Here is a 21548-nt window from a genome sequence, read left to right as displayed (position 1 = left end):
TAAGTGCCCGCTATGCCGATCCTAGGGTTCAAATGTTTCTTATCGTTTGTTGGCTTGATTGCAAGTTGTGAAATGCATGTATGGTATGTAACGAAGCAATTTACGTATTAAAGTGACTAGCAACTCGACTCAAATGTCATGTATAAATATAGTCTGAAACATTTAGGAATGTACGGTTCGCATTGGGAGCCCTTGACTATTTAATCATATACAACGACTCCACCTATACAACCTTAACCTTGAATGTAAAGAACTGTACTCTCATTACTTCTCGCAACTAACGCTGGTTTCGTGTTATGGCTGCAAAAGACACCTGGCGCTAAGGTATCTTCATTTGGGGGAGATGTTTGTTTACAAACAGTCTGTGGGGATCTGTGAGGACATAGTTTGATCTAGAAAGGACCTTGAACGCTTGCAAACACCGATTATTTTTAGCCTCTCTCTCTCTCTCTCTCTCTCTCTCTCTTCTCACACACACACACACCGTGGAATGTGTGTTTGAGGCATTTATAAATTGTTAATTCTTTAATTTTCTTAAAGGGGGTTAGAATAATAATGCGATCGTATTCACAAGCTCATTGGGGCCTGATGTGCGGGAAACGTGTACTTGCATCCTTGCATCTTTTACTGACCATTGGGCGACTGTCCAAGAAGTGATATAAGAGACTAACACGACAGATGATGCTGTTGTGTATTAGTTACTGCAAATTCTTCTGTCTTTTCTAGTGTTCAGATGTACGTAATTTCCCGCCCTTCATTTTGCGTAACGAATTGCCATGTTCATGACAACAAATAAGATTAGTTCATGTATATTCTCTCTGGTTATTTGTCCTTCGTGGTGACGGCACTCTTAATTGTCTACCTTTTATACTACAATAAATGAAAGGAGCAGTTTGTATTTATAAAAATGCCTTGATATTTCGCAATTAGCCAGAACTTTGCTTTGATTTTCCTATTGTCATCCCCAGCTTATATTCAGAATTGTTTATCTTAGATGGAAGTGTAACACAATCGAATATTCAGTCTTCAAAGTAACCTGAGAACATGTAACATTTTGAGAAAACTTCTCAATCAAGTCCAGATGCAGTGCGGAAGGGGAAACATGAATTGTTTTAAGTGAATAATGTCTGTTATAAGTTATTATCTGTCAGTCTGTGGAATCTTGTTTTAATTCGATTTTTAGTTGCATTCAGTTTAAATAAAAATGTGGTTCGAGTGTCTCAGAAATCTTTGCATTGATAGAATTCAATTGATTATAGTTTGTTTGGTCATATACATGGCGCTTGTTATTACGTATTGTTTTTGCCTTGGTGTCACACACTCCCCCTCAGTACATTTTGTTTTGTCGGAAGAATTACTGGCATTAAACTGCACTTTTCTGGTAATGCGGTGTCCACTGGTTTGATATTACATTAGTGCCACAGCGCAGAAACGAATTACTACCAGATCACAGTTTCAGCATTCAGGAGGATAATTTCTAATGACCATAAAAATGCAAACTATTGTTAATTATAAAATTACAATTAGTTAATAATAAAACACACTATAAAGTTTGTAAAAGGACAGTACTCTACAATCAAGTTCATTCAAGTAAAAGAAATTGGTGGTTCCAAGTTGAAAAGTGAATAAATATGGTAAAAAGAGTATTTTTTAACTTTGACCTCGTTTTCTTGGCGATTTTTAAATTGGCATGAAAAGACCTTAGGAACTCTTGTCCTCGATAAAAGTAGAGTAGGGCTTGACTACAAAAGGAGCGATAGAAATAACTCTGGTGAAGTCAGAGAAGGGCTCAACAATAAAATGTTGAAACAAAATTGTTGACGCTCAAAGAAAATTTAGGATGGAAGTAGAAAGTAAATGGGGATTATAAGCATTTAAAGTGAACCAAGGCTTATCTGCTAAATTTAGAAACAATACCCAGGCGTGAATGAATAACCCCACTCAGAGACAAAATCCGGATTAGAATGAATGGCCCCAAGACCGTTCCCGGATGTGAAATTGGTTCAAAATTCATAGCAATTGTTTTTATCAAACTGGCTACAAAAGACCAAGATGGTCAGATGTACCAAGACATCTGCTCTTCACATTTCGAGGTGAATCCTGGAATTTCTTTATCCACTGGTGAAGGGTTTCGATATAACTTCGTGAAAGGAAAGGTTATTGGGATGAGCTGAACAGATTTTGAAAATGCACACAAATAAAATGCATATACATTTTTTAAAAGAATTATGCACTGCGTATTAGTACCTTCTAGTTTTCAGCTCGCTTTAACATAAAACTCAGGTGAGATTTTCAAATCAGTTTGTTCAGCTTGAACTTTCCAGAAATATCCAGATTCCGCATCTCGAGAACTTCTGGATCAATTTAAACCAACTTGCCATAAAGTATCTTGGGATTAGGGGGACGGTGGTTTGTTCCAACGAGAGGTCCTTCGTTCCCTTCCAGTGGGAGAGGGCATTACAAAATCATCATCTCGAGAATGGCTGGGCTAAAAATGACAAAACTAGTGTGGCATCCTTATGTATTGTTTATTGGTTTCTCCAAATTATGACTTTGGTGGCCAGGAAGGATGACAGTACAAATGCGAAAATTAATGTAAAAACGTGTATGGAAAACATTTCAAAATCTTCTCCATAATGACAATAAAGCTACAATGCTGTTAGGTCATGTTGCAGTCATTCCCATATAGTCTGAATTAGTTTTCAAACTTCCCCCTTCAGGTTCCAGATTGTTACATATGAACAATTGAGAAAAATCTTTATCATACACTTGTAATTGCAGCAGTGTTCCTCGTGTGAGTTGTGTGCACATTTCTTCCTGTTTACAGTAAATTCTTACCATCATTTCATGTTCATGTGTTAATATTTTATCAATAAAAATTTCATTCACAGTATTTCAGTTCTTGCTAAAAGCATTGCACCATAAAGGTTTATATATATATTCTTGTATTGTATTAAATGATAAGCTTTTTCATTAATAAAATGATTTGCCGTTGCAGAGTTCCACTTACGAATCCATTTACGAGCCAATCACCCCAAGACCCTCCAGTCAGATGTCAAACAAGTCCGGCTACAGCCTTTATGGGCCGTACACATCGCCCCGTGCCCGGGGGCTGGCCCCCGCACCCACGAATCAGCCCCTCCTCAACCCTGATAAAGTGGGGAAAGAAGCTGAAGTAGATGCTCTTACCAATCTGCTTGTTCAGTCCATGGATAGTACCAATGACCCTGAGTTCTTTGGTGCGTATGACTCGTGTATGTGCATCGTGGTTTTTCGTTTTTTAACTTAAATGATCCCCATGGTTTTAGTTTTGTAGCTTTTTTGGGGTTTTATCATAAAGGTAGTATTGTTATTCTTTTTAATGTTATTCTTTTTCAGCATTTTATGTAACATTGGTTGCCATTGTGTTTAGATTTGGGTGTCGGAAGTTAGTTTAACATCGTTTTTTATTTTTTATTGTAGTTTGGAGATGTTTAGATTTTCATAAATGTATCTAATTTTGGGTATTAATATGTTGCATTCATGTACGTATGCATGCATACTATGTGTTTATTTTATTAGCTATTTTACTTCCAAAATGTTTTCCATTAAATTCGACTGTAATACTCAGTTATTAAAAAATGTGCATTTAACTTTTAAATCCTGCTGTTTTACGGGTATGAGATGTTATACCAGTACATTACATTACTTGGAAGTAAAGTTAGCCAACAGTACTCCTGACAGAATGCTAATTATGTGCAACTAAAGTATATCATTTTGTTGCTGCATGTTATTTCAGCTCACTTTGGTTGCTCTTCACGATAGAATTTTGTGTGTAGATATGCCATGACACACAATTTGATAATACCCTTTATACTGAAATTTGGAATATTCTCTCTCTCTCTCTCTCTCTCTCTCTCTCTCTCGTCTCTCTCTCTCTCTCTCACACACATCACACACACACACACACACACACACAACACTCACAGTCACACACACACACACACACACACACAAAACAGTAGTATTGGAGGATACTTGTGTACTTTTTTCCTATCACACACACACACACACACACAACAGTAGTATTGGAGGATACTTGTACTTTTTTCCTACCTCAAAACCCAGATTGTAGATGGGTCTGAAGAAACTAAACAAAAATAATAACACCCTGAAGGAGGGAAATGGAGGCAAAGCAAAAATGGCTTTCATTGAAAGCCAACTTCTTGTATCCATCAAAAAAATTAACACAAGATTGAATCAAATTTGCAAGAGGGTTTAGTGGTGGTACTGTTGAAGCAATCAGGGACAGACAGAAAGCACAAAATCTAAAAATTAGAAACAGAAGTGACTAAAAAAAACAAGGCAAGCGGGTAACCTGATTAATTGGGAAGGCAAAGAAATCCAAAAAGCAGTTTTTGAACAAGTGAGGATCAGAAAACTAATCAAGAATAAAATAAGGCCTATATAAGATTTAGATGGAAATATTATTAGGGATTAGTAATGAACACTTTGCCATCATGTACACAGAGGAAGGCACCTCAGAAATTTCGTGTTCCAATAATATACCAAGGAAAATAGAATTAATAGAATAAGTGGTTTCAAAATAAATTTGAACCAAAACAAGTCCTTGTGTCTAGATGGATTTCACCTGAGGGTGATCAAGGAATTGGAGGATATTGCTCTTCACCTTTTGTAAAGCGTGTGGAGTAAAGAAAATATAGTGAAGTACTAGAAACTTAAATAGTGCACTACATGCCTCATATGTGATATGCAATTGCTTTAATTCATTAAATTACCTCAAATTAATTTTTTTATTATGCAGTATATTTTGCATAATTTGTTATATACAAAAGTAGACATGTAAATTAGTATTGGAAGGATACTGGCAGCCAGTTTTTTTAACCATTTATCACTATTAGCACTGAAACAAGTATACTCGAAAATTACATTTTTAATGCAGTTAGTTACGTAATTAATGCAAATAACAGGAATGGAAAGAGAAAAGCAAGCCTTAGATCAAACACACACATGCACGCATTAATAGCAAGTTATTTTGAGGGAGAACGTGGAGAACAGTGAAAGTTATGTAACTAGTAGAATTTGACAGTGCAAAAGGAAAATCTGCACCAAAAACTTGTCAATAAAAATGCCACAGACAGTGTTTAGGACCTCTGTTTTTTCAATATATACATAGGAGTTTTTCTAAGAAAAAATGCATTCTGTGAATTTTTTTTATGCACAGTTGTACCTGGCTGTGGAAAGTGTTAAAAGTATTGGTTCAAAGTGAGTACTGTAATAGTTTGAGAAGGGTAGGGTAAAAAAGAAAGAATACAAAATTGAATGCATATTAATAGGCTTAACCCTTTTGCAAGCGCCTCAGTGGCGTGGTTGGTATGGTATTGGCGTTTCACCTCGGTGGTCGCGGGTTCGATTCTCGGCCATTCCATTGAGGAGTGAGAGATGTGTATTTCTGGTGATAGAAATTCACTCTCGACATGGTTCGGAAGTCACGTAAAGCCGTTGGCCCCGTTGCTGAATAACCACTGGTTCCATGCAACGTAAAATCGCCAGACAAACAACAATTAACCCTTTTGCGCACAGGCCGAAAATATAACTGTTATACACTTCTGGTTAGTGTTATTATGTCAGCAAATTATTAAATCATTTCTTAAAGCAATCAGAACATCTTTACGAGGCTTAGAAATAAAAGATGATGTGATGAACATGAAATTTTCAAGAAAAATTTAAATATTTTTTGGAAATAATCATGAAAAATATAATATAATTAGGTTTGGGGAGTTTGTTTTATACCTAAATTGTGTAGAAATGTTTGGTCTTTCACGTGGAAGCAATAGTTTTGCTATATATGTGTTTGCTAATGAGCTGTAATTAAGAAAGCTCAGAGATAAGGTAGTAAAGACTAAGAAACCTAAAGATAATTAGTAATTAACAACTTAGATAAGTTTTAAATGGAAATAGAATGTAGATAAGAAATGTAACTTTCATAAAGTTAGATCTAAACATGGACTCGCTAAAACTGTCTGTGTACTGTAATAACGTGAACACAAGTCTGAGTCTGCATTACTATAACTGCCCTAATATATTGGTCTCCTGGTTACATACTGAAGCATGTATTATTTTTAATGTTATTATTCTATCACAGTCATTGAATTCGAGTGTAGGGCTCCGGGTTGCATCCTGCCACCTTAGGAGTCCATCACTTTTCTGATTATGTTGCTACTTATGTGTGCTGTTTCTAGTAGCACACTCTTCTGCCTTAGTCCTGGAGCTACTTTGGCATCTAGTTTTTCCAGATTCCTTTTCAGAGATCTTGGGATCATGCATAGTGTTCCTATGATTATGGGTACAATTTCCACAGGCATATCCCATCTCCTTCTTATTTCTATGTTCAGGTCTTGATACCTATCAGTTTTTTCTCTTTCTTTCTCATCTACTCTTGTGTCCTATGGGAAGTATTGTGACATCATTGAGTGATACTTCTTGATTTTGTCAATCAACTTCACATCTCATCTATTGGTACATATCACCCTATCTGTTCTGATACCATAGTCCCAGAGGATCTTTGCCTGGTCAGTTCCTTTTGCTATTGAATCATGCCTCTTTTTGCACTGGTTATGTGCAAGTGCCAGACGTTTGCTTGCTGTGAGGTTTATGCACTTCCTGCATAGGTGAGATGTTATTTCCATCTAATGTCCTATGAACATATCTGGTTCTTAGGGCCTGATCTTGTGCTGCTGTTAGCATTCCTTCTGTTTCCTTGAGTTCTTCCCTTTTGCAGCCATTGCCATGTTTCATCGCTGGCCAGTTCTTTAGTCTATCTCATGTACTGTCTGCATTGGTTTGTTGTGCCATTCCTCCATTCTGTTTGTCATTCTCCTGTCTGTATATTTCTGGGTCGTCATCTACCTTTATCAATCCTTCTCTCTTTGCTCTCCTTAGCCACTCGTCTTCACTGGTTTTCAGATATTACCCCAGTGTTCTGCTCTCGATGTTGACAGAGTCCTCTGTGCTTAGTAGTCTTCTCCCTGCTTTCTTACATGTTATGTATAGTCTGTCCGTATTTGCTCTAGGTGTATTGTCTTGTGTTTCCTAGTTTTCTGTCTATGGTGTAGGGTTCAGCATTCATCCACTCCACTACTCTTGCACTGATACTGCCCATATGTTTGGCTTTCATCATATTTTCAGCATCGAGTTTTGACTCTAGTATCACCTTAAGTCTTTGCATATATTCTTCCTGATTGTGTCCTTCATCTCCCTGTGTTGTATATCCTCTCCTATTATTCCCAGGTATGTGTCTCATCTGCGTTTGATGCTATTCCCATCTGGTAGCTTTATCACTTCAGTCCTTGTTAGTTTTGCCTTTTTGTATGGTGACCAAGGCACAGTTTTCTATTCCAAACTCCATCCTGATGTCCTCAGATACAATCCTTACAGTCTGGATTAGGGTACCTGTTTCCTTGGTGCTTTTACCGTACAGCTTAATGTCATCCATGAACATCAGATGGTTAATTCTGTTACCTCCTTTCTTGACTTGGTACCCAGCATCCATCTTCTGCAGTACTTTTGTCATGGGAATCATGACTACTACGAAGAGTATTGGGACAGCGAGTCGCCTTCAAAGGTCCCTCTGCTATTAACCTCTGCTAGTCCCTCTCCTATTAACCTCTGCTAGTCTTATTGCAGAGCTCGTAAGTATTGTATTCCAGTTGCTCATTGTGTTTTTTAGAAAGCTGATGGTGTTTTCCTCTGCTCCATATATTTTCAGTCATTGTATTAGCCACGTATGTGGTATCATGTCAAAGGATTTCTTGTAATCAATCCATGCCATGCTTGGGTTGGTTTTCCTAGTCTTACTTTTCTTCTTTACCATTTTGTCTGTCAGGAGCTGGTCTTTTGTGCCCTTACACTTCCTTATACGTACAGCCTTTCTGTTGGTGAGGGATGGTGTTTGTATCCATCATTATTATTATTAGCCAAGCTAAAAGCCCTAATAGATAAAGCAGTTCAGTGTGGAAAATAGGAAAACTATACTGTAGGTGTAAAGGTTATATAACCAAAAACAGAAATAACTGGGGAAAACAAATCAGGTACTGCAGGTAAATCGTAAAATAAAATACTGTGAACTTGCTAAATAACAAAGTATTTACACTAATTTGAACTTTTCTTTTCCAAAGATTCAACTACCGTACACAATTAGGAAAATCATTCCATGATTTAGTCAGTGGCATTATGAAAGTATGTGGAACTGAACCTCACACAGAAAATGTCATGCTTAGAATTTACTGAATATCATTTAGTTCTAAATGGCAGATTATATAGCTGAGAAAATCTGAATGCAAAGGAAAATCAGAATTATGAAATATTTTAGAAAATATGATCAGTTAATTAGGTGAACAACTGTACCAGAGGGTAATAGGACCTTGGATAAGAAACTAAATAAAACTTATGTTTTTACCAAACTGTTAAACTGAGTTAGCTGCTGAAAACCAAACACGGAAACAGTAGTATATTAAAAACATAGCAGAAAAAAGAAGAAACACTTCTCTGCAAACCAAATTGTTGTTTCTGAAAAGGGAATTTCCAGTCAAGAATGACATCCAACATTCAAAATGAGGTGCATGCCATTAAAGGGCATGGTCATTTAACAGACCTGGCTAGAGGGGATCCAGAGTTCCTAGACCTGCTACTATAAGTAATACTTAAAATTTAGGAAAATATGCTGGCCATTTTTCAGAGTCAGAATGTGGCTGGCATTTATTTCTTGTCCTTTAAAGCTTACCCCTGTTAAGAGAAGCTCCTCTTATTTGGGGGGGAGAGTACTCATTAATTTAAACTCCTCCTACCTATAAGTCTAAGTCAAAGTTTAACCTTCAGATAAAGTTTCCAAATTGTTTATGCATGTTAGTGTTCACTTATACTAAAGATCACTAAGATTTTTTTATGAAGACATGTAATTCAATACAAAAGTTAAAGATGTGATAGCACTATAAGACATGAACACTTACACATGTATTTAATTTTTATGTGCCTTTTATATTTATTAACTTTACTTTCATAGCATTTCTATACTGTACATCTTTTTCATTATTCTTAGTACATTTTCTTTGCTGTTTAAAGTCATTATGTTTTAAAAAACATGAAATTACTTGTTGCTTCAACAATATCCTATAAATCTTTTCAAGAGTAGATATTTTCTCTCCAATGTATGAATTTAGTATAGGTAATAGTATCTTTTTAAAGAATATTTATCAAAGTGGTCTAAATGTTTCAGAGGAGGGTCAGATAGTGACCTTTTAGAGACAAATATATGTTGCTCATGGGTCAAGCAACCAAACCCTACCAAAATTTACCAGTCTCAAGTTGACTGGAAAATTAGTAAAGTTTGTCATAACATATGCACCACAGGTTTATGATTTTCATTTGAATTAATTATAAATCATAAACAAAAATAAATTTCATTGAGATTATATTTATATTGGATAATGATATTTTTGGAAAGATTGCAGTGACCCAAAACAGCATCCTATGTCATAAATTTTGCCTATACTCTACTTTTTGCTCAATATCTAAGAGATTCAGCAGCTGCAGATATGTATCAAAGCAAGTAGAGTAGCATGATTAACATAGTCAAAAGCAAAAAGCAGCACCAAAGTCAAACCTGTCTTAGTTGGCTGCTTAGTAAAGATCAAAAGGAAGAAATGAGACATTTTGACACCATCTAATATATTTAGAAGCTTTTCAATAAGTATGGAATATTCTACATGGGTGGTCCTGATGGTGAAATGATGCCCCATAGGTGGTAAAAGTAGGTAAAGAAATGAGCTGTGCCCATATTCATGGACATAATTCCTCCTAGCTATTAACTGCATATTTCAAGAAGGGGCACAGGTCATCCCATAGAATTATTTTCTTACAGATGCTTCATTTCATGTACTGTATGGTTAACATTGTCCCTGGTAATAATTCTATATCTGTTACAGCCAGGGGAGGGATGTAGTAGTATTCCATTACAAAGGAAATATAGTATGTATACTATACTATATTTCCAAGGCAAAACAAGATTAATAATTTTAGAAATAATAGTCAAACCTCGGTTTTTGTATGTTTCGGTTTTCGTAGATTTTTTCTACGAAATTTTGTCTCTGTTATCATACGTTTCCTCGGTTTTCGTACTCTCGGAAATGCTCCATCCAGGCCCCAGTAAGTGACTAGGCCCCATATCAAGCGCCAAAACAAAGCATCCCATCTTCTTTCTGACCCACTCTGCTTTTGTGTTCGTTGTTTTTGTGCTTTTTTATTCAAGTGCAATTGCTAAATAAGCCACCATGGGACCAAAGAAAGTTACACATGCCAGCCCTTCTGTAAAAAAGGCGAGAGAAACTATAGAATTTAAGAAAAGTGTTGGAGGAAGTTGCATGCCAATCTCAGTGAGAAAATCCCTACAAGCACTGCTGTTAGTGAATTTGAGGCCACCAGAGGCTGGTTTGAAAAATTCAGAAAAAAATTGGGCATACATAATATGCCTACTTCAGGGATTAAGAACATGTTTGCAAGTGGAATGATATAAATAATTTCGTAGAGAATTATCATCCCAACAAAGAAGTTGTAAAGTGGCTCCAACATGTTGAATGACAATGTCGTGTTTAAGTTTAGGGAAATTTTAAAGAAATGCCAAAACAAATGTCTCTGGACAGTTTTGTTGTGCGACAGGGGTCCAGTAACTCTCAAGTTGGTCCTAGTGCCAGTAAAAAATGAATTGGGAAGTAACCTTAGATAGTGCTAGTAAAAAACAAAGAGAAGTAACCACAGATAGGCCCTTGATACCTGAGGTCCTTCTGGGGGGAGATTCCCCTTTCAAACAATAACTTCTCCTCCCTCTCCCCTCCTCTCTCTCTTCCATATGCTAACAAGTGTTTTCCATAAAGGTAAGAGTGATGTTAAATGTTCATTTATTAATTTCATTAGTCATTTATATTAATTTCTCATTGTTTTCTGTATGTAAAACTGTGTTCCTTCCCTATAAAATGTATTTTTTGTTAATATTTTTGAAGTCTGGAACGCATTAATTGTATATTTACATTACCCCTATTCCTTATGGGAATTGTTGTTTTGGTTTTCGTGGGAGGTTCTAGAACGGATTATGTATGAAAACAGAGGTTCCACTGTACCATACTTTAATATGATGTTGCATGTTTAATCATAACTTTGATGACTGGAATTTGTGTTCTTCAGTTATAACCTGTTGCATGGGAATTGTGTAATTTGCATTTAAGAGACTGCAATTTCATACTGTAATTCCTTTTGAGGTCTGTGTCTATGAAAGCTCTATACTCTTTAAATTAAAAACTTGTATGCCTTGGCCTTTCAAAAACAATTTGATAAAGCAACTGTATCACTAGGGCTATTATTTCTGAAGCCTAAAAACTTTTTGTAAGAACAAAATCATTCTCTGTTTTGCCTCCATTGTATCTTACGAATAAAATGGAGCAATTATTGTACTACATAAATTTAGTCACCAGAATTTGTGGCTAATTGTTTTGAAGTCTTTAATTTTTAAATAACAGTCTCTATTTTCAGGTATTTGCACTCGGTGTGGGGAGAAGGTGGTTGGCGAAGGTAGTGGCTGCACAGCTATGGAACAAGTTTATCACATCAAATGTTTTGTGTGCATTGTATGTCACCTCCAGCTTCAAGGGAAGCCCTTTTATGCCCTCGATTCTAAACCATACTGTGAAGATTGCTATCTGGTGAGTCTGGGTCTTGCGTTACATTGTCTTAACATCTCTGAAGAAGAGTTGAATATTATCCCACAGCCCAATGTTGTAGAGTAAATGGATTTTGTCTGGCCTTCAGTTGTTTTCTTTATACACAATGGATGGCTCGGTGAGATTTTGCCAAAGGCTAGTATTTTTATTAATAATTTCAAAAGTTTTTTTTACTAACTCTAGGAAGGACTATTTGTCCTATTGTCTTACACAGATGTAATTTTTATACTTACAATAAAAGTTTTTAGTTAGTTACATAGGCTATGTTACTGTTTTCATGAAAAATCTGAAGCAAAAGATTATCTTATTTAATGGGTAATGCCTATCCTTTAAAATGATCCCCATTGTTTCATGTGCAATGTGTATATTTTGTATTTAGCATTTATCTTGACAATTTGAATTTTAGGGTGAAGACTATGTATAACTCTTTGCCTATTGTTACATGCTTTTATTTAACTTGACCTCTCCATCTGTCTGTCCTCAAATCTTGTAACTATTTTCTACCTGTTCCCTTTGTATGGTGGACTTGAAAATTTTGCATGGTTACGCAATCCCAGTGACAATACAACCTTACATGATCAGTAGGTCAGCAGTGACCTCTCCAAGTATCTCAGGATTTGTATGGAACTTTTCAAATTTTTCACAACTACTTTGACTTGGTAAATAACTCAACAGATTTTTCATAAATCCCCTGGCTTGACAGGATATCAATTTTGTTAGCTAGAATCATAAATTGGTTACAATTTCTGTCAAAACTAAAAAAAAAAAAGATTTAATACACGCTTTTATTAAAATCACTAAAAAGTGAAAAACAAATCTTTTGAGACACCGGGATTTTCTTACAGTTAATTATGTGTACAAAAATAAAAGCATGGGTGCCAAACATGGAAGGAAATGCTATAAAAAATTAAATATATATATTTCTTGTAGCACTTCTTCCCATGTTTGGCACCCACACTTTTATTTTGGGATGTGATTAATTGTAAAACACAATCCTGGTGCCTCAGAAGATTAATTTTTCACTTTTTAGTGCATTTTAATAAAAGCATGTTTTAACCAGTTTTTTATTATTATTTTAGATTTTGTACCATCAAAATTCTGATGCAAAGCATTTTCTGCAATTTTCAAATTACAAAATAACTGTATATACAAGATTTATTTACACATTTCCATCATATTTCTTATAGGTTCAGCAGGTGAAAAATGTGTACTGTTATTCAGAGTTGGTTTTAGTCATGTCATGTAAAATTAGATCTGTTAGCTCTGTAACACCATACTGAAATTGGGGCATTATAACACATATTATCATAATTTTTTTGTTAAATATTTTGTATTTTTTAATTGCAAAAACTTTAGTCTTTCATACAAAATGTTATTTACATTATTCTTTTTGAATCTATAATAGTCAAACTGAAGTTTTTAAGAAAAATAAAGTACTGTACCGTGAAAAGTACTTGCAAGGCATTACTCTCCCATATCTTGAGATTATTTAAATGGTAACAATTTCAGATCTATCTTGTAGATATACCCTCAGAGGGAAATTTACTTTTTGCTGGATAATGTCCAAGGTAATAACAATTGTATCATTCTTCCACAGCTCTTCAGAACTTCTGTAACTTGGATTGAATGAAGATTTTCGGTTACTGTATCTGGTAGTAAAAACCAACAAATTCTAAAATAGCAAGTAACAAAAGAGAGGCTTATTATTTCAAGTGAAGTATGGACCAAAAAGTTATTAGGGGAGAGCAAATGTCTGATTTACCAAAACATGGACCAGTGATGTGCAACAGACTATTATCTAGCCTAAGGTCTTTAACAAAGGGAAAAATTTTTCCTGGATGATTATTACCTTTTTCCTTTACAGAATACATTGGAGAAATGCTGTGTCTGCACAAAACCCATCTTAGATAGAATCTTACGAGCAACTGGGAAGCCATACCATCCACAGTGTTTCACTTGTGTTGTTTGCAACAAATCTTTGGATGGAATTCCCTTCACTGTGGATGCATCGAATCAGATTCATTGCATAGATGATTTCCATAAGTAAGTACTCAATATTTGGTCAGTTTTATAATGTATTACTATCAATGTACTATACTGTGCATTGCAGTCTGGAAGTAGCCTTTCCTTTTAAGGACTGTAAGATGTGGTACAGTAGAATTATGGCCAATAATACTTATATAGTAATCACACGTCTTATTACATATGTCATTGTTATAATTACAGCACTGAATGGCCTCCCTAGCTCCAGTGTTGGGAGCCTATGATGAAAATTTAATTACAGTAATTCATTGTTATAAGTATGTTTATTCAGTTTGTATTGGACAATCACAACCTGACTTACGAACGAGTTACGTTCCTGACAGCCATTCTTATCTTGAATTGCTTGTTTGTTGGTTTTTATATGTAATACATAATTTTTGTTGAGTTTACATTCCTGAATTAACTAGAGGGTCATAAATTATACCATTTCACTGCATTTTTGAATCATGCAGTAATATAAAGAATGACTTTGGATGTCAGTATCTCTTGAATGCTCATGACATGAATGTTCGTAAGTAGGTTGGTGACTATAATATTTTTTTTCAAAAGTGTAAGATTTGATGTATAGTATTTGCTAGTAAATTATAAATTAACTCCAGGCTAATTTACCATACAATCATTTACTTTCTTTACATAAAGAGAAAACAATTAAAATTATTCTAAAAAGGTGGGTAAATTCTTAAATAATTAAGCTGATCTAAAGGAGGTGTTCTTGAATTTAATAAATTTACCTTGTTAAATTATGGTTTCATAAAAAAACTTGGTAGTTCAATAAATAAAAGATGTTAAAGGTTGTGATGGGATATCTGTAAAGGATTAGTGTCTTAAGACTGCTTGTATTTCTTGGTTGAAGAAACAGAACAAAGGTAATTTCTGGTTGCAAATCACCAGTTGTGTATAAAGTCAAAAATTTTCAAATTCATGAAAGTATTAGTCTTCCTGGAAGATAGCTTAGTTTTTTTCTAGTGATTTATTAGAACCATGCAACAAGAGCATGATTGTAGTGCTTGTTCTCCTTTGCATTTAACAGGTCAAATGAGAGTTGCACATCTGGTTGCATTTAACAGATAAAATGAGAGTTGCCCATCTGGTCACTCAACAGCCAGAGTTGCTACCTTTGACATGAGCAGTTTACCTATATGTTAAGATATTGGTATTTCTTCTGGTAGGGGTAATTCCATATGAAATTACAGGCAGTCCCCTGGTTACGACGGGTTCAGCTTACGACATTCCGAGGTTAAGGCGCTTTTCAATGATATCAAAAATGATTTCCAGGGGTACGACACATGTTCCAGTTATGGCGCCTACAATGCTCATCTGGCAGAAGAAATATGACACCAAAAATACAAAATAATCAATATTTCAAGGTTTTTTTGATAAAAAATGCAATAAGAATGCAGTTTACATAGTTTTTAATGCACCCAAAGCATTAAAAGTAAGGTTTTCTTAGGATGTTTGACGATGTTCCGGCTTACTACAATTTTCAGCTTACGACGCGTTCCAAGAACGGAACCCCCGTCGTAACCCGGGGACTGCCTGTAATATATTGTGCTTGGTCAGAGGTTGGGATTTAAATTATGTTTGCGAAACTATGGATGAGGGGTAAATTTTTTTTGTTCTTTAGCAACATTCATGGTCGGTTATGTTTTTTATTGTTTTTTTTTTTATAAGACATATTTATAAACGTTATTTTGATGTTTCAGAAAATTTGCTCCTCGATGTACAGTGTGCAAAGAGCCCATCATGCCAGAGCCTGGTAAAGATGAAACCGTTAGGGTTGTAGCTCTTGATCGTTCATTCCATGTCAACTGCTACAAATGTGAGGTGAGTTTTTGGTTTTTCCTAAGGAATATGTACGTAAAATTTGGTGGTTTATTATTATCTGTTTTTCACTAGTCTTCCTATTGTTTAAGTATTTGATCTTTATTACAATCTTTATAAGTGCTAATAGCCTTATACAGTTCAGAATGGTACTGTTTATTTTTTTATAAGAATCTATTCTTTACAGGTGGTAATGTTCTGTAAAATGCCTCTAATCAATTTTGAGTAGGTAAAAAAACATATTGTTTGCAGATAAAGCATTCTCTTTCAGCAATTATTTAAATTTTTATTTGGTCGACTTATCATGCCATTTGCTCCTTTTTCATGGTGTATTAGCTAAATTTCCTAGTTTTTGTTCATACATGGAACAAACTTATGGTCTTATTAACAATAAGATAAATCAATGGGTGCCAGCTGTAAACTGGTTAAAAACAATCAAAGATTGCAGATGCAAGGAATCTGTGGCATCTGGCAACTGATGAGTAATTGAGGTGAAAGCAAGTGGAGAGAATGCACTTGAATCCAGTGACGCATCAGTCTTTCTTCAACTGCCTTGGAGAGTGGACCTTCCAAAATTTGTGTGATTCGGGATGTTCAAAACTTTATGGGTTCATGTTGCAGACAAGGTTTATATGCTAGGATTCACCTTTCTTGCATAGGAGTATTCCTCCACTTCCTCAACAAGAATTTTGATGGCGGACAATCTCCAATTGCATTGGTCCCCTCTGCTTGTTTCCATCTCTTCTATTTCCTGTCTTTTTGAAAAGGGGAGGGGGGGGGGGGGCTGAGTCTTACAGCTCACTCCCTTCCCTTTATCCTTAGATAAATATGAATTTTTTTCCTCACTCAGGATAGGAGATTTTTTTTTTTCCTGAGGGGGAGGGCATATTTGTTTCTTTTTAGGTTCTACAGTTGTCAGCCCTGCTTCTCACCTTGAAGTTTGGGCGCCGTCTGCCTTCCGCTCAGATCTTGAGAGCCCCTTTGCCAGAGTTGCCACTTCACTAATTTTGGTATGCTCGTTGATGCTCTGAAGAGAATTTGAAACCCACAAAGTCCTGTCGGCAGTGTGGTCCTTTCTAGCCTCAGAGCCCCCTCTTCATGCTGGCCTGCAAGACTACGTCATCATGGGGGGTACCAATCTTACAAATTACTTTTCCAATGTGGCTTCGTCAGTTTCTGTGGCTTCTCGTCTCCCTCTGATGTTTCGTCATCCGATGATGTTCGACTTGATACGCCTTTTTTTTTGCTATATGTGAAATAAAATTGTAGTACGGTTTTCTTTGAATATGTTTTTCTGCTCTTACACGGATTGTTTTCTCTCTCTCTCTGTAAGAGTAGTTGCTGTGTGACGTTATGGCTCGTGGTATATTATTACTTAAGGATATGTATTATGTTTTGCTCCTGCCTTCTCCTTCTCTGTTTTGTAACCCACGTTTGATACAAGTGTTGTCCCATCAAGAAGAAGCATCATCTCACTTGGTTTACAACTGGGACTCTGAGAGACGATGGTGGTCCATACACTATACCTACTTACGATGGGGTTAGGTTCCTAAAAACCCATCGTATATCAAAAAAATTGTATCTCAAATATAGCGTAGCCTACATTAGGGTAATCAGTACCATCTTTACATATAGGGTAGTGTACCCTACACTACACAGTATACTTATACATATACGGGATAGTAATTATTAATTTTGTACATGAACTTTCCTGTCAGACATATACTTAGCTTACGTCTCTGACGTCACGACAGAATTCAAAACTCGCGGCTAACGCGACAGGTAGGTCAGGTGATCTACCTTACCCGCCGCTGGGAAGCGGGTGTAAGAACCAACATACCTTTCTTGCCAGATTTTTTCTGTCGTCGGTGTCGACCACACCTGTTGTCGGTACCTCTTGACAGTTGGATTCTTTTCTCGTTTTCGCCCTGGATTGTTTCTACGGACTTTTGGTGAAGTACCCGATCTTTTGGCCTGGCATTCGCGATTTGTGGACAGTTATTGGACTTTTCTTTGGATTTTTCTTGGATTCATGATGTCTGATGTTGATACTAAGAAAACTGCTATGTTTAGAGTTTGTTGTATGACTGAGTGTAAGGTGAGGCTACCAAAAGCTGCGGTAGACCCTCACATGGTATGTTTGAAGTGTAGAGGGAATGAATGCACCTTTAATAACCCTTGTAATGAATGTGAAAAGCTGAATGAGGATGAATGGAAGTCTTTGTCTTCCTACTTGAGGAAGCTTGAAAAGGATAAAGTTAGGAAAGCTTCTTCCAGGAGCAGTAGTATGGAGAGGAAAATCAAACAATTAGAAGGTAAGAGTGATTCCAATAGTGATTTGTGCAGTGAACCCAGTGCAGTGGAGGGTGCGTCTGATCGGCTCCCTAATGCTTCCAGGCCTAGACCCTCTTCCAGACTCCCAGTCCCAGTGGAGGAGGAAAGTCGAAAGCCGCAGGAAGGTTAGGGAGCATCCCCAACGGTCAGGCGTCCCCTCGGTAGCTCCTGTTGATCGTTCCCAGGCTACCTTGGATCGCTCCAAGAGAGAAATATTGCGCCAATGCTTCTCGTCTTCGCCTTCGCCTTCTCCTAAACGAGGATGGAGCTCTTCGGAAGCCTCGCGCCCTTCGAAGAGAGCCTGGAATGCTCCCTGCGCCCGCCCTTCCAGCCCTGAAGTTTTTTCGGAAGAGCCTGAGGTGGAAGCGAAGAAGCGTAAGAGATCTCAGGAGTATCGTTCCCCGAGCGGAGATCGAGCCTCGTCACCTGTTCACGAGTTTATGAATTCTTCCTTGCAAGGGTGTTGGCCTAACCTTCAGGCGCAGATTTCGGCTCTGGCTGGCTCTCTTTCGTGTCTTCTCGTCGTAGGAAGGACGTCTCGCTTCCTGTAAAGAAGTCCAGGCTCCCCTCTCCTGACTCTCGCTATTCGACGGAAGCGGCGCGCTCACCTGTGCGTTCGGATTCTCGCAGGAGACTTTCTGCTTCGGACAAGATCACATCTGCGTCTAAGCGCCATTCGCCGGGCAGACAGGTTTTCTTCCTTCGGACAAGGAGCAAACTGCGCGTAGGAGATCTTCACCCTACAGACGCTCTCTCGAGACAGGATCGCTCCCCTTGACAGGCGCCAAGAGCCTAGTAGGCGCTACTCGCCTCGTAGCCGCTCCTCGTCTCGCCTCCACTCTCCGGTTGACAAGCGCCCTAAATCGGACAGGCGCCCTTCGCTGGACAGGCGTCAAGAGCTTGTTAGGCGCGTTTCTCCTGGCAGGCGCTCTTCTCCCGACTTTCACTCTCCTCGAGTCAGGCGCCGAGAGCCTAGCAGGCGCTTCTCCCCTTGTAGGCGCTCACCTAGTAGGCGCTCGTCGCCAGAGATCCTCTCGCCTCGGTTCAGGCGCCAAGAGCCTGGTAGGCGCTTCTCGTATGGCAGGCGCTGTTCGCCTGGTAGCCGCTCTCCTTTGGATAGGCGCCAAGAGCCTGATAGAAGTTCTTCTTCAAACAGGCGCTCTGCGCCTGACTGCCGACTTACTCCTGTTAGGCTCCAAGAATCTGGGAAACGCACTCCTCCAGACAAGAAGGATGTTGCAAGTAGACACATTTCTGAAGCATTGTCTCCAAGACGTATACGTCTTACTTCCTCTAGAGAGACTTTTAAGAATAGTCGCGCCTCTAAGGATCATGAGGGCTCTTCAGCTCAGGAAGAACAGGACCCCTCAGAAGAAGAAGGACCAAAAGACTCCTCTGTTTCCTCCTATAAGAGGCTGACAGAGTTACTCCTGCAAGAGTTTGGAGATATCCTTTCTCCTGTGGCTCCCCCTTCTCCTCTTTCGTTATTCTCCACTTCGAAGACGTCGAAGGTTTCGTCTTGTGTAAGGATGAAACCTACTGTTTCCATGAAGAAGGCGCTTAGAGGTTTTGGGGAATGGCTCCTTTCTAAGGAAGAGAAAGGGAAGACGGTTTTTTCTTTCCCTCCGTCTAAACTGACTGGCAGATTGGGATTCTGTACGAATCGAATCGGGAGAACCTTTGGGCCTCGCTCTCCCTTCGTCTGCGGACTCGGACTTCTCTTCATTGGTGGATTCTGCTCGTCGTTCCGCCCTCTTGTCCGCCAAGACTACGTGGGGAATGAACGAACTTGACCACCTACTGAAGGGAATGTTCCGAGTCCTGGAAGTTTTCAACTTCCTTGATTGGTCTTTAGGTGTTTCTGGCTAATAAGACCCAGACCCCAGATTCTCTGTCTCCTGAAGATCTTAACTGTGTCCTCACTTGCATGGATAAAGCAGTGCGAGACGGATCGAGTGAAGTCTCCTCACTGTTTGGAGCTGGAGTGATTAAGAAACGGTCGGTCTACTGTTCGTTTCTCACGAAGGCAGTGTCACATGCGCAAAGGGCCTCGCTTATGTATGCTCAACTCTCTCCTCTTCTGTTCCCCAAGAAAAATTATTCAAGATGTCTCGAGTGCCCTTTCAGCTAAGGCTACTCAGGACATGTTAGCCCAGGCGGCCAGGAAACCTCGCTCTGTCTTCCAACCCAAGGCCAAGAAAGAGACTCCTCTGAGACAGGAGCCCTTTCGAGGAGGACCCGCTGTCAGAGGTTCTGCAACCAGAGGGACTAGACCTTTTAAGAGAGGTAAAACCTTCTCTAAGTCAGTCAGAGGGAAGAAATAGCGATCAAGGACTCCAGACATCAGTGGGTGCCAGACTACTGAAATTTGCCGACGTCTGGGCCCACAAAGGGGCAGACAATTGGTCCCTATCGATTGTCAGCAAAGGATACCTCATTCCCTTCTCGTCAAGACCACCATTGACGACAACTCCGAGGGAGTTGGTAGCCAAGTACAAGGACCCCATCATGAATCAAGCCCTTTCTCTAGCAGTAGATCTCATGCTAGAGAAGGAGGCTATAGAACTAGTGAAAGATCCCCGCTCTGCGGGCTTTTACAACAGACTATTCCTAGTTCCGAAGAACTCAGGAGGATGGAGACCGGTGTTGGATGTAAGCGCCCTGAACGTCTTTGTGGAAAAGAGGAAGTTCGCCATGGAGACAACTTCCTCAGTGTTAGCTGCTCTTCGTCCAGGGGACTGGATGGTGTCTCTAGACCTTCAGGACGCTTACTTTCATGTGCCGATCCATCCATCCTTCACGGAAGTATCTACGATTCATGATGGGAGGAAACATCTTCCAATTCAAGGCCTTGTGCTTCGGCCTATCGACTGCACCCCAAGTTTTCACAGGGTTAATGAAAAACGTGGCGCAGTGGCTACATTTGGAGGGAGTGAGGGTGTCGCTTTATCTCGACGACTGGCTAATCAGAGCAGAGTCTCAAGAAAGATGTCTGGAGGACCTTCAAAAGACCCTTACATTGGCAAGTTCTCTGGGACTTCTGGTGAACTTCCAGAAGTCTCAATTAATCCCCAGTCAAGAGCGGATCTATCTGGGGATTCGGATAGCTTCTCTGGCTTTTCGGGCTTTTCCGTCGCCAGAGAGGATAGCTCGTTGCTACGAGAAAATAACGACCTTCCTAGAGAAAGATGCATGCACAGCGAGGGAGTGGATGAGTCTGCTGGGGACACTCTCCTCGCTGGAGCAATTCGTTTCTCTAGGAAGGTTGCATCTCAGGCCTCTACAGTTCTTCCTATACCAGAACTGGAGGCATCTCTCCCTAGATCTGGAGTTCTCCTTCAAGATCTCAAGGGAAATCAAGAGAGACCTTCGGTGGTGGAACAACCCACTTCGTTTTGTGGAAGGAATGTCTCTTTACATGCTGAACCCCAGCCATGTGTTGTTTTCCGACGCATCGGAAGCAGGTTGGGGAGCGACGCTCGGGACAAGAGAAGTGTCAGGCACCTGGAAGGGGGATCAGGTGTCCTGGCACATCAACAAGAAAGAGTTGATGGCAGTCTGGATGGCATTGAAAGCCTTCGA

At 38.7% G+C, this 21548-nt stretch overlaps 1 protein-coding gene across 1 annotated transcript in view; it reads left to right on the top strand.

Annotated features, from left to right (window-relative positions):
- The window catches only part of LOC135219826 (thyroid receptor-interacting protein 6-like), a 195927-nt gene that overhangs the window by 161763 nt on the left and 12616 nt on the right, over window positions 1-21548 (top strand). Inside the window, 4 exon segments of the mRNA XM_064256924.1 lie at window positions 2999-3254; window positions 11581-11750; window positions 13633-13811; window positions 15515-15635. Of these exon segments, the coding sequence (XP_064112994.1) occupies window positions 2999-3254; window positions 11581-11750; window positions 13633-13811; window positions 15515-15635 (726 nt within the window).

This window comes from Macrobrachium nipponense, chromosome 1 (genome assembly GCF_015104395.2).
Source record: "Macrobrachium nipponense isolate FS-2020 chromosome 1, ASM1510439v2, whole genome shotgun sequence".
In the NCBI taxonomy this organism is placed as follows: domain Eukaryota; kingdom Metazoa; phylum Arthropoda; class Malacostraca; order Decapoda; family Palaemonidae; genus Macrobrachium; species Macrobrachium nipponense.
The sequence above is the reverse complement of the archived record's forward strand: the minus strand, read 5'-3'. Positions and strand labels throughout refer to the sequence as shown.